At 41.4% G+C, this 14735-nt stretch overlaps 1 protein-coding gene across 1 annotated transcript in view; it reads right to left on the reverse strand.

The window, feature by feature from the left end:
* Positions 1-14735, reverse strand: part of Hydin (HYDIN axonemal central pair apparatus protein) — a 343862-nt gene that overhangs the window by 162795 nt on the left and 166332 nt on the right. Inside the window, 3 exon segments of the mRNA XM_051201355.1 lie at positions 1857-2000; positions 3565-3841; positions 7545-7783. Coding sequence (XP_051057312.1) covers positions 1857-2000; positions 3565-3841; positions 7545-7783 — 660 coding nt within the window.

Consider the following 14735-nt stretch of genomic DNA (forward strand, 5'->3'; position numbering starts at 1 on the left):
CAGGCACTCTCAAAGCATGGCTGTGTTCACTGCGTCATGGAGTTTTGTCAGCTTCATGGCTAGCTCTGCTGCCCTTCAAACCCTTACTCAACTCCAATACCCACAGGGCCTGCAAGCTGGCGAAGCCAGACTCTTTTCTTCTCTGTATCCACCGTAGGTGCCCACTACATGGCAGGCATTCAAACACCTGATTTGAATCGAACTTGTAGGTCTCCCTGACCTCTTGGACTCTGTAAAGTCTCATTTATTCATATCCTACTACAGCACCCTGTCCATCGGGAGCTCACCAGATTTACTGAACCACGTATGATGGAATCTACTCGCAGAATAAACCATTTTGAATGCTCTCCTTCAAACTCTGAGGTAATGAACAGAACCCCAGTTGACCCACCTGTGACTGGTCAGGCATGGCCACACACACACTTTCCTGTCACAGCAATAGATCATGGGACAGTGGCTTAGTTAATTTCTCACGGCTGTATTACCAATGGCAGACAGTATATGGCCTGTGAGAAGTCTGAATAAATGTTCTGCTCAGCAGCCAACATTCTAATGATGTATTCTAGTAAGTCTGACCACATTCATCTCCTCTTTTGAAGTCCTTTGACTTCACATGAACTCCAAAGTCCAGAACATATGTATCTGGCCTCTGCCCCATCTCCAAGAGACCTTACCTTCACCATTGTTGGTATAATCCCTTTTTAGGGTGTCTCTGGTCATTCGTGGCATGTTCTATCTGGGGTCACCTCTCAATGTGCATATCTCCCTGGGCCTTTTCCCAGCAGAAATCCTCAGCCTGGAGTTCTTTCCCCTTCCCTTGCCAGGAGACTAACTTCTACTTTTACTTCAGTCTCAACTGGAGGCAATGGCTCAAGGAAGTGGCCTTGGAACAAAAGAGCACAGCTAAGGCCAGGCTCCCTGAGCTGCCGGTGAACTTGTTTATCCCTGGGACTGAAACAACCATACTCCCCTAATTTGCATACAGTCTTTAATCTCTCTCTTAGCTTCCTCTTAGCTTCGGCTTACCAGTACAGCCTCCAGCTTAGGACAGATGATCTATTCACCTCTGTTCAGAAAGAAAAAATAGCTCTAGGATGGAAACCCAGTCAGGAACAGGCCACACCCTACTCTTGTTGTCCTCACCTCTTCACCATCCGTCCCTACTCTTGGGAGTAACCACTCTTCTCCCATCTCTTCTCTGAGCCCATGTTCACCAATTTATCCATGGCCTTAATAGCTACACAATGATCACAGACATTTACAGCCATATAAATGAAAGAGTGCAGATTACATGGGTTTAGTTGATTACTTATTCCATAGCAACCTCAGGGCAGTGTCAGCTTCCTTATGTGCATCACAAGAATGATAATGGAGCCTACCATGGTGGGATTTTGTGAAGGGCACCTGGAGAGATGTAGGTAATTGAGTGTGGATGCTCAGCAATAGTAATCAGTAGGTGGTAGTCATTCTTACTAATTATTATAATTGTTGCTGACTCTACTCCAACCCTTTCTCTACAGTGATGTTTACTTTACCTAAAGCAAAGTGATGGAGTATTTGCACACTTCCATGCATATTCTGTACTCATAGACCCCTTGCCTTTGGTCTTATGCACCAGGAATGATGCAAACAGGATTTCCATTTCATAGAATTATAGGTTTACATTCATAATTTTTGGCTAAATGTGTACTGGCCTTTGAAGTTTTTTTTTTTGTTTGTTTGATTTTGGTTTTTTTTGTTGTTGTTGTTTTACAACACTGTCCTAGGGATGCATATTAACAGGATTCCAATTACTTTAGCTTCTAACATGCTTCCATGTTAGAACAGCCAGGCCTCCCTAGCACAGCCCCACTGACCTTTTCCAGTCGATATATGAGCTGCCTGGTGGAGAGCTGGATAAGAGGTGCTATAAATTCACAGATGATGTTCACGGACATCAACAAGCTTTTTCCCTTCTGGGCTCCAACAATGGCATGGCACACCAGCTTTTCTTTGACTTTCTGCAGACAACATACATGAGCAGTTTTGAAACAACTAGACTTCAGAAAACTTAATGACCTAACGGTATAATGTGTCTTTGGATCCAAGAAGGCAGAAAGGGCCCAAGGATAGAACTATGCCATATATATGACTGATGAGCATTCAGGTTTGTGCTGTTATTGAACTCAACATTCTCATGCTTTGCAAGCCCACACAGGGAAGCTTTCACTCAATCTCCTTGTGTGTTTACTTCCCTTGTAGGCCAGATCTAATGCCTCTTAAAAACATGCTTAATTCTTGGTAACCACATTAGAAATATGCTTCTATTACAGACTGTGTCTTAAGATTAGGACAAGTGTTATACTCATATTTGCATCCTTGATGCCTAGAAGTTATTATCTCATGGTAATACATAATCAAAGTTGGCTAATGCCCCAAGTAATGAGAAAGGGGGCACATTATATAAGACTCCCCAATGAGAGGTATACTTTATTCAGGGAGGGTGTAAAAGAATCTGTGACCCTAAAGAAGCCAACAAATGGAACAGATTTCCCACTTTACCTCTGGGAGTCAATTTTTTATTGCCTCTTATTTTACAAACCGAATTCAGCATCACTCCATAAGCCTCCTAAGCAGGAGCTCAAGTAAACATCTATGTCATTCAGAAAGTCTGTGCTTTGGGAATGGGAAAAACTACTCATGGGTGACTACACACACACACACACACACACACACACACACACACACACACACACACACACACGGTACTTGGTTATATCCAAACTCTACTAGGGGCTGTAATAAATACATACACAGTGCCAATATGCTTAAGTGTTTTAAGTCAAATGCCTGGCACTGATGTAAACAAAACTAGACAGTCAATTGCTAGAGATTAACATGGGAATTTCATCAACACAAAATTATATGTGTGTGAATGTTTTGCCTGCATGTGTATGTGCATGTGTCAGGTGCCTGAAGAGGCCTGGAGCAGGTGTGGGATTTCCTGGAACTGGAATTATATAGCTGGCTGTGAGCTGCCATGTGAGGACTTGGAACTGAACACAGGTCCTCTGCAAGAGTAGCCAGTGCTTTTAACTGCTGAGCCATCTTTTCAGCCCCCCAAAGATGATGTTTTCAAATGGACTGTCATTTAGTTAGGCAAAGTTGCAGAAACAAAATCAGAGGTGTGGCTATACCTGAATACTAGAGGCAACCCAGAACATCTATAAAGGTATGGTATTTTCAGAAAAAAATTAGGTAAGACTGCTAAATGTTAATAAGAAAATTTCCTTGGAATAGGAACTGGATGTTTTTCTACGAGGGACTTGCTGGCTGGTCACTGTTGACTGTGGCAATGAGAACAGGCTTTAAATGGCCCTTTAAGGTTTGGGGTTACAGTATCTATAGAAACACACAGAAGACTGAGCAGAGCTGAACCTTGAAAGCAAGGGATGCTGCCATGGTAACTCAGTGCTGTGTGTAGTCTTTGAGGTAAATGTCAAGGGATCTTCCTAAGAAACAGATTCAGTACAGCAGAGATTTATTTGAGAGGAAAATAAGCCTCTGAACATGCTCTCCTCTTACCCTGGGAGTGGCAGAATAGCCTTCAAGGATCACATCAATTGTCTGGCCTGGGTACAACTCCATCCTGACAGGGTGAAGTTGAAACACCGGGCTCCCTGTATCTGTGGGTTCCTGGGAGGCCTGGGACTGGCAACGGCTACTAGTAGGTCCCTTCTTCATTGGTTCCTTCTTACTTCTTTGCTTTTCCCCAGGGTGGAAATCATCATTCATCCAGAACAGTTGCTGAACCCGACGTCCTTTGTTGGTCAGTTTGAAGCGGTAATAGTGAGTATCTAGGCTGGAAAAGAAGGGCAGACATTGAGAGGCTCAGAGTAGGACTGTTGGGTTCGATTCTATACCCTTGTGATTTATTCCTTTGGAAAAACTACATAATGAGCACCAAGACATTCCTTTAACAATTCATGGAGTTTGGGTCACAATGCTGAGAACTAGTAGTGTGATTCAAAAGCTCCCAGAGTTGAATCATGAACTGGGTTGAGTCTGGGATTTTATCCCAGAATCACTACTACAAAAGGGCTGTGGGAAAGTGGCCCATGCATCCTTTGTCTTCCCCAGCAGGATGCATGGACAGAGTTAACCCTCTCCTTCATGAGAAGCAGTTCTGAGGTGAGGAAAGGAAAGCATAATACTAGCTGGAGGAGAAGCCCACTTGGAAACACGTTGAATACATTTCTCCTGATTGAGATGTGTCTGCTGATGGTGGGTTTATTTTGAAGTTCAGTGTGAACAACACATACCTATTAAGCCTCGACAGGACAGAGGGGCTGAGATGAAGTATACCAGAGTACCAACTAGACTAGATACTTCCCTCAGACCTTCCGCCTCATTCTTCATGCTTTCAAGTCATAACTGTTTTGTTCATTAATTCATTCCTTCTCTGTTTATTAAAGACCTCCTTATTTGCCTAGTTCTTTGTGAAGGATCTGGAATTTCTAAGGTAGATTGAAAGAAATTAGAATTGTGTGTGTGTGTGTGCACATGCGCGCACGCACCCCAACTTATAGGCTCAATCAGTATGTGTTTCTTCAAGGATAAAAGCTCATCTTTGGACAGGAAAGGTATTACATGTCTGGGAGGCTGAGGCAAAAAAGATTACCACAAATTCAAGTTAGCCTTGTCTACACAGGGAGCTCAAGATCAACCAGGATTGCATAGTGAGACCCTTTCTGGAAAACAGCAGCAGCAGCAGTAGCAGCAGCAGCAGCAGCAGCACACAAACACCCCAGCTCATCTTCAACTGTTCGTTTTTCTTTTAAGGATGTATTAGGCTTTGAGATTTCATCTCACTTGCTCGACTTCAGGAAATAATATCATATCTCACAAGGAAGTTGTAACATCAAATAAGTAATCAGGAGAAGTAATTTTCAGTTGTCAGGTTAAAACTTTTGTCTCTATGTCATAGGGCATACTAAATAGAATAATCTTTAGCCAGCAATTTAACTTTATGACCGATGGTAACTTTTGGGGAGAAAAAGCAAGCAAACATATACAGTATGAATAAACTAGATATGGCCATTGCTACTAACTTACAGTGTGATTTAATAATCATAGAAACCCATCTGTCAGAGCCATTTTAACTTCCATTTTAGGAAGGGAAACAAGATCTAAATAGCTAAGAGATTTGCCCCCAAAATATGTGATCAGAAGAAGTGGCATATAGGCATTCCTTTAGTTCAGGGTTTGGCCTGAACTTTCCTCTATAAAGAGAGGTAAGATAACAAAGTAGCCTTTTGGGCCACATAACCTCAGGTATAACTACCTGACTCTCCTTCTCAGTGTGAAGGTAGCCAGATGTACTGGATGCTTGCCAACAGAACCTTCTTCATAGAAACAGGCAGTGCCTGGTGATGTACCTATCATGGCTTATGCTCATTTTTTTGGTTACTGTTGGCATCATGATTATATGTTAATAAGGAGAATAACAGGATTGAGACAGAGGGGAAACTAATAGCTAACTACAGTTTGTTTATATATTCATAAAAACTGTTAGCTACTCCTCAGATTTCCAGGCAAGGGTTAGCATATCCTTTGGGGGGCATTTATTTGATACTATTTATAGATTCATAAAATTCCCAGGCAATTAAATATGGTGTGAAGAATATTGTTTTCTATAATTAGGTTTGTGTCCACTTAAGGAGTTTAAATAGGCTGGGAGGTGGTGGTGCATATACCTTTAATCCTAGCACTCAGGAGGAAGAGAGGCAGGTGGATCTCTGTGAGTTTAAGGCTAGCCTGGGCTACAGAGCTACTTCAGGAGAGTCAAGGTTATAAAGATAAATTCTGTCTCAAAACAGCAACAGCAAAACCAACCAACCAACCAAAAAAACAAAACAAAACCAAAACAAAAAACAAAAACACAAACAAAAAACCCCCAAAACAAAAATCCAACAACAAAACAAGGAACTGGAGGAGTGGCTCAGAGGTTGAGAGCACTATCTGCTATTCCAGAGGTCATAAGTTCAATTCCCAGCAACCACAAGTTGACTCACAACCATCTGTAAAGAGATCTTCAGGCTTGCAGAAAGAGAACACTGCATACATAATAAACACATCTTTAAAAAATAAAAAAATCAAACTAAACAAACAAACAAAGCCCCCAAAATCCCAAACCAACCAACCAAACAAAAAAAAAAAAAAAAAAAAAAAAAACAACAACAACGAAAAGAAGTTTAAGTAGAAGCATTAGCATCCAATGACAAATGGCTTTCCTTATGGCCAAGAGATAAAGCAGAGAGGAGGGTTTTGATATTTACCCGACTCAAAAACATACAACTGGACACGTGTAAAACATGCAGTTCAACTCCCTGGGCTGTCACTTTGCTGTTGCTTGTGGTATTTTTCAATTAATAACCAAGGTATGGATGGGGTTGTGGGAAGGACTTCTCAGAACATGATGCATGTGAGTTTGTTTCAGGGACTGTTAGATTAGAAGGCCAGAGGGCTAGCCATGAGGTGTCTTTCCAGACTTCATCTGAGAAGTACAAATCAACTACTGACAACTGCATAATGCCCCTGTGGAACTAGGGGTCTCTCTGCCCTACTACCTCTTACTGAAATATTCAGACCCTCTAGCTTTTCTTGGACAGCCAGGGGGAAATAATTGCAGCTCAATCATTGGTGCTAGGATGGGGAAGAAAATAGATGAAATGTGATCTGTAAAAGATCACTGGCTTTGCAATGCTGTATATATTTGTAATGGCGTGCCTTTCTAGGTGAACTCTACTTAGGTTACACTAAGCTGTGTCAGTATTTTCTACATTTGTGGAGAGGGATGAGAAGTGTATTGAAATTGGAGAGGAGAAATTATGCAGAAATACTGAATCCATCATAAAGTAGTCATCACTCCCTTCACCAGAGTAGGGGGACCTATCCTGGAGAATGTAAGCAGGTTTCCTAGTTAGTATCACCTGTCAGCTTTACACAGCCTAGAATCTTATGAAAAAAAAAACAAACCCACCAGAGTCTCAATTAAGTAATCACCTTTATCAGGTTGGTCTGTGGGCATGTGTCTAGGGGACAATCTTGGCAGACGGTCTAGCCCACTGTTGGTGTTACTATTCCCTAGGCAGGTAGTTCTGAGCTGTATAAGGAAACTAGCTGAGCAAGAGTCTGACAGAGAGCCAGCAAGAAGTGTTCCTCCATGTTCCTGCCTCTGGGTTCCTGTTTTGAGTCCTGACTTCTCTCAGATAATGCACTGTGATAGGGAAGTGCCAGATGGAACAAACCCTCCCCCAAGTTGCTTTTGGTCAGAGTGTTTTATCACAGCAGCAAAAAAGGAAACTAGAGCACAGAGTGATGACTTGGAAATGTCTTCTTGTAACAAATGTCACCAAGCCATGACTAGAAAACGTCCAGTACACTCATCAAGCAAGGAGGAAGTGAGGGTGGGTTAGGAGAGAGGTGGTGGGGGGCTGGTTCTAGCTAATTAAGACTGTGATATATGTAATTATCTATACAATTGTTCCATGGCATTTCCCTACCTGAAATGTGCTCCCAGGTTGAGTTCTGGAGCAAAGGGCTTGTCTGACACAATGGTAGAACCAATCCCTGTAGCCTGGATAGGGATCCGATAGGTGTTGCTGTGCTCAACCTCCAGAATGACTGTGTCTTTAAATGTCACTATGTCATCCAGGTTGGCAGTCAGGGTCAGCGGAAAGTCATCTTCTGCAGGAACCATGCCTTTACTGGGTTTAACCGTCCAAAGGGATTTTTTGTTTGCCTGAAACACAAGACTACAAGTTAACTGGGTAGATGTTCTTGGATTTTCATCTTGCATATGTCAAAACCTTCTGCTTCAAATGGCTCACACCACAGAACTTAAGTCCAGAGACAAACATTATCATTCTGTTTCTTTTAGAATCAAAGAAGCCAGATGATCATTGACTTTCTGAGTCTGAAGAGCAAGGCCACCCTTCAGCTCTGGAATGCTCTGTGAAGACTAGCTGCATCTTCTCTATGACAACAATCTAGGCCTCTAACAAACGTCTACTAATTATCTGCTCTAACCTTCCAATTCTGAGATGGCAATAGAAGGGCCAGTGTTCCTCCTGGAATTTTCAGAGACGTGCTTCTCAGAGGAGACATTTGTAGAATTAGAGTAAAGATGGGCACCCATTTCATAAACATGATAGGAAGTCATCCTGGTTTTTACTGTGTTCTTATAATAATTAAAAGAATTCTATGTTTATTCTGAAATCTGTTACAAGGATGGCTCTGAGTTGGAAGTGACTCCTATCAGTTTATTAACTGCTAAGATATTCACAGCACACTGCTTTTCCTTCCCCAAATTCTTTGTCAAAGCAAGTGCCTGCTAATGCCTATTCCAGCCATAGAACTGAAATGGCCAACCCATCTTTACATTTCTGGTCACATTTTACCTTGCTCTAGATTTTCCTTCCTTGGCACTCATGGTGTTCTAACACAGTACATGGTTTATTTCTCATTTTTATTGTCTTGCCCCCTGAAGTAGGATGTAAGCTCTACATAGGAGGGGGTTTGTCATTGGTTTGTGTGTTTTTCCCCACAAATATACCTCAAATATCTATAGCAAGATATAGTACATAACTATACTACATAAACAGACACTTAATAAATATCTGACAAATGAAGCTAGGTATGATGGTGCATACCTGTGATCTCAGCACTTGGGAGTGGAAGGCAGAGGGATCCAAAGTTCAAGGCCAGCTTGGGCTGCATAGCCAGACCCTGTCTTAATAAGTGAAACAAAAATTGATAAATGAGTATACATTTCAAAATCTTTCTGATGTTAGCATATTCACTTCTTATACAGGGTAATTTATTTACTTCAGGTTACAACTCAAATTATAGACATTTCTTCCTTATATTTGGTAGAGATTATGACTTGTTTTGTACCAGTATACATTGCTTTTGGTCCTTCCTTGGTGTTATGTAGAGTGAACAAAACGAACCACTTATACTTAATAGTCCTTCAAATCCTCTATCCCAGATTGAGAGGAAAACCTCAGATGTCAAAGTGAGGTTAAGATGTCAATAATAAAAATGATTCTGCTGTAAATATTAATTAAAATATAATTTCTGTTTCTTTGATGGTAATCTATTTTCTACTTTCAGACTTTGCCCTTGTCTTTGAAAGTCTATAGTGCATTCTTCTTGGAGTTTGAGCTCTTTCTAGAATCCTTTGTTTGATGTTTTTTTTTTTTTTTTATTTTTGGACAATTATCATTGTCTGTTGAAATATCTCACTTCATTCTTTATCCCTACCATTTCAGAACTTTCTAATATTACCTCTCTATTATAGTTTGTCCTGGAATGTCCCCTGGAGGCTCATGTATTGAAGACTTGACACCCAGTTGGTGGTACTGTTGGGAAGCAGTGGAAACTTAGGAGGCGGGGCACAGTTAGAGGAAGTGAGGTCAAGGGCATGCCTTGAAGAGGACATTCAGACCTGGGCATCTCTTCACTTCACTCCACCTCCTGGCTGCCATAAAGTGAGTGGGTTTATTTCACCATGTGCTCTCAGCCACAGGGACAAAGATCCAAGTGGTCATGGACCAAAAATCTCTGAAATCACAATCAAAGGTAAGCCTTCCTTCATTTAAGTTGTTTATCTTGGCAAAGCTAACTAATATGCCATCTCTTAGCCTTGTAACCACATTTCTTCACTTTTAGTCTCCAATTTATTTTGGATGGTTTCTCCTCAGTTTTCTTCCAGTTCAATAATTCTCTCTTCAGCTGAGTATAAAACACTGTTAAACAAACCTATTACATTCAAAATTAGTTCTGATTAGTTGATGTGTACATTTGTCTGTAACGTTTTTGGCCTTTGGGAAAACTGCCAAAATGCTGATTCTGATACCCACCTGGTCAGCTGCTCCTCTTGGTCAGCTACAAATCGGATGAGCACACTGATCTTAGAACTTTAAATCAAGTACAGTACAGATATGCTCAACAGGCTTGATGCTTGGTTTTTGTGGGAAATACAAATGCCCAAAGCACACCCTCTCCCCCTAGGAGCTGACATGACATTGAGGGAAGTCAGGAGGAGGCTGGGGACAACGTGCTTCAGGGGATCTAAGGAACACCATGCTTCCCCAGAGAAGGGCAAGTTAGAATCCTCAGACAGTGACAAACGTGTTTTTCCTCCAAATGTGAAATTAGACCCAATTAACATGTGGTGTGTCCCTAATTGTATTACTATTGATTAAAAAGCCTAACACACACTCTCTAATTTTGTGTATAGGAAATTATTTTAAAATTAATAAAAAGCATCTTCTCCCCATTCCAGTAGCTATTTCTGCTCATTTAACTCTTGATTCTATTTCAGGAAAGCTATTACTTCTATAAAATATTTAGTTATTACCAGTAACACATTGAGAAAAGGCTACAGAAGATAAGCCACAGAGATGGTTAGAAGCTACCAGGATAGAGGGGCAGCTCACTAGACAAGAATATGATCATTTGCTTGAAAACCTTCCTGTCTCCTAAGTCATGGGCTCAGGAGAAACCCTCAAAAGTCAAGCACAGGGAGGAAAACACTTTGAGCTCGCTGGCTTTGGAGGCTGTTTCAGTGTAAAGTCATCCTTCTTTGGGCTGGAGAGATGGTCAAGTGGTTAACAGCACGTGCTACTCTTCCAGAGAACTTAGGTATGAGTCCCAGCACCTGCATGGAAACCCACAACCCTGTGTAACCCTGTGACCAGGGTATCTGATGCCCTTTTCTAGCTTCCATGGGCTCGAGGCATACAGATGGTTTATATTATATGCATGTAGGTAAAACATGTATACACATAAGATAAAAAATAGATAAATCTAAAAGAATTAAATTTATCCTTCTTCCATTTAATTTCCATGGTGTATTTCTAGCAAAATAAAAAGGAAGGATGTAAAGATACATGCAACTCTATGAGGCTCACAAACAGTGGTGCCCATCAGTCAGAAATGTCCTCCTGCGAGGCTTGCAAGGGGTTAGAATGGGACTGTTAATGGCTGTGGTCAATGAGAAGGACAGATCATGAGCAAAAGTTAAGAGTGTGCCACCAGGCAGTGTCCCACAGGCTGACATCCTAAATCCAGTTTAGTTCTGGTGCAGACTAAGAGGCTGGATCTGGTCAGTGGACCCACTAGTCACTCTTAGGATCCGACTCACAGGTATTTGTACAGGGAGAATCTAATATTTAAACCCAAATGTTAATTTCCCAACTTCAAATTGAGGGCAAATCCTGTTAGACCAGCCAGAAAGCTGGTTCTATTTCCTTGTGCTTTGCAAACCTGCATGGAAAACAAGTAAATTGCATATTAAAATGTAAATGAATTAAATGAATGCCAGAAGAACATTTTTCAGATTTACAAATTGTGCGTAATGAGGATATAGATGAATGATGCTGAGGAAAATTTACTTCAATGTTGGCATTAATGGAAACTGTAGGAAGTCAACAGCCATAGCATTCCTTGTGATCTCAGATTGAGGAACATGTCTAGTGACACAGAAATGGAGGAAAACAATCAAACAACAAAGATTGTTCTAGACACACTAGGACCTGGGCAGAGATAGTATGTTTGTTTGTATCTGAAGGACACAAACAATGGGGAAAACAGTGGGAAAAAATGCTAAACACCTTGAGTGATTCGATCTGTCTTCCAAAATGTCCCTGTTCCTTTATTCCTCACTCACACCTCATCCTGGTCGAGTGTACTAGACTATGCTTTTCCAGAACATTCATATACAGTTGTTCATACTTTTACATTTCTTAGACAGAGGAGATGGCTCAGTAGGTAAAAGCTTTGCTATGAAGCACAAGGACGTGAATTCAAATCCCCAGGATCCATGGCAAAAGCTGGTGTGGTCCACCGCAGCTGTGGAACAGGTAGAGATAGGATTTCTGGGGCCCACTGGCCACCAACCTAGTGCTAGATTTATGGGGGATGCTGTCTCAAGGAAATAAGGTAGAGAGTGACAGAGCGGGACCCCTGTGGTGTCATCTTGTCCCTTCATGTGATTATATGGGCCTCCACACCCTCACAAACACATGTGCACTTACACTCCCCACACAATGTAATTACAAAGGTATTCCTTACACATTCAGTTTTCAGGATGTACAAACCAGTGTTGACAGGAGAAACAAGAAGAATGGGATGTCACAGTATTATGTTCAGCTTTGAGTTCAAAGAAATACTTCCTAATATATCTTGTTAATTTATGCCCCAAAGTTTTTTTTAATCAGCCCTAAAGTGAATGCAGAACAATTCTCTAAGATATTAGTCACAAATATGACATCAAAATGAGTTCCGAAAGAACTATAAGTGTAGATTCAATTTTCTGTAGCCATTAAAAAAAAATGGATCAAGGTGGCTCAATTGCACCTAGAGTTTTTGTTACTGTAGGCTGAAGTCTTTGGGTGAAATGATTTCAGTCTGACCTATGCAATTAAAGCAATAGGTGGAAATGGATTTTCCATCCTTGGCTAAACAGTCATTCTCCTTTCTTGGCATTTTTAGACAGGCAATCTTGAGAGTCTAGACAGCTACTTTTAGATAAGTAAGGTAATGGTAGCTGCTATAACAGACACCTAATGCTCAATGGGTTAATATTATTTTCAAGTTGTGATAGAGATGAGGATTGGCTTCTACTCCAGTCATTCAGGAACCTCAACTGAGCAGACTGTGACATTTTTGACACTCTGGACATTGGTGAATCACTAGGCAACAATGCAGAAAGGATGGAGGATCGAGTGCTAGGATTTATACACCACTTCTGCCCACTTCCACTGGCTCAAACTCCCACATGCAGCCACATCTAAAGGAGGCTGGGAAATGTAGTCCGGCTCTGAGTCTGAAGGGAAACTGGTGGGGTAAGCTGCTGGCAAAACTACCTGGTCAGTTAGGTCCACAGCCACCTGCTCAGGTATACCACCAACCCCAATTCTCTCAAATCTCAGATTTGGAAAGGTAAAGGGCTACAGTAAGAGACTTGCTTGGCATTTCAAACCCTCTGAGAACAGTGGACACAGACTTCACATTCATTTACTTTTAGGTAAATATACAGAGGCAGGTAGGAAAGAAAATGGGAAAGTGTTAGGTGGGAAGATCCTACTCTGTTGACCTCTCTGCACAATTTGTGGCTTTAAAGCATTCTATATAGTTTTGTTCATCAGTGAGACTCAGCTTACAGCCCAGGCATAAGTCAATGCCACTTAAAATAAAGAGAGCATGATGTCTTTCAGAGAGGGCACTGACAATAGTCATTTTTTCACTTTGACTATTTCCATTCGTTTTCTGACTAGTGGTGCAGTTCAATCCTCTGTCCACAGTGAAGTGAGGCTGTGGCCAGGGTGAGTGCTATTTCAGGTCAGGGGACATCAGGTTTTGATGGATGTGTGGCATCTCTGTTTGATTCCTGCTGACACAGGGTGGATGCTCTAGAAACAAAGACCTAAGTTGCTTTCCAGGGCTGAATCAGTGAGTTTTCTTTTTGATGAAGCGTATTAAACAATGTCTGCCATAAAACCAGACAGAAAAAATACATCATTGAATCTAGGAATAAGGTCCAATAAAATGCCAGATGCTAAGGTCCTGGGCTGTTCTTGTTTTAAGTCAGATTGTATTTTTCTGCCTTGTCTGTGTGGTCCAGTTGTCTTCTCCATTATTCAGTCAGATGCTAATGTTGGTGCTCCTGGGAAGGGACTCTGCACATGTAGTTAAGGTCTTAAATAAGTTCACCTTCAGACGGGGAGATCATCTTCAGTGGGCCCAAAGGAGACTAAAGACCTCTTAGCAAGGAAATATCAAGTCTGAGAGATACCAAGTTTAAAGGAACAGCCACATGATAGGGTAGTTATGGTGGCCAAGTTGAGAGGCATCCTTGCACATAGCAAGTGAGACAGGAAATTTCAACTGCAAAGCAAAAATCTGCAAGTAAACTGAAGATCCTAGCTGTGGGCCTTTCCCCAACCAAGTTCCCAAGGGAAATGCAACTCTGCTAACAAACTTATTTAGTGATCCTAGGAGAAGGAAGCAGCAATGCCAGGCCCAGAATTCTTGACCCATAGGAACAGATAACTAATTAGTATGGTTTTAAACCACTAGGTTTATAGCAATTTAAAACCTAACAGCAGAAAATTAATACAAGCTTTCATACATTCTCTTTCAAAGATGCTAACAGCAAGCCCTCTAGAAAGTTCCCATTAAAACTTCAGTTGGAACTGGGGAGATGGCTCGGTGGTTACATACTCAGTATAAGCTAAGTCTCATAGATAAATAAATCCTATGCAAGAGGATCAGAGTTCAGTTCCCACCATCCCCACATCTGGGAGCTCACAATCCCCTGAAACTCTGGATCCACAGATCTGATTGATGCCTTCTTCTTGACTCTGAAGGCACCCCTACCCCAGGCACATAATGCAAATAAAAATTAATCTTGGAAAAATATCATTGGTAATGGCTCTCTGCTTTTTCAGCACATTAGGGCAGGCAAGTCAGCCATGTCCATGGTCCATACCCAACATATAAGTACATGCTTAGTGCCCGTGAACATGGCTATTGGAAGGATGGAGACTCTGTGATCTTTTACAGCTCAGAATTCCATGTCCTCTGGTGAGTACTGATAAACCCTCCTCTCAAGGTTCCACACTTTTAATGTTAACAGCTGCCATTGATTAAGTAATGGGCTACATCCTTCCACTTCTTATGAGGGC

Source organism: Phodopus roborovskii, unplaced genomic scaffold (genome assembly GCF_943737965.1).
Source record: "Phodopus roborovskii unplaced genomic scaffold, PHOROB, whole genome shotgun sequence".
Taxonomy (NCBI): domain Eukaryota; kingdom Metazoa; phylum Chordata; class Mammalia; order Rodentia; family Cricetidae; genus Phodopus; species Phodopus roborovskii.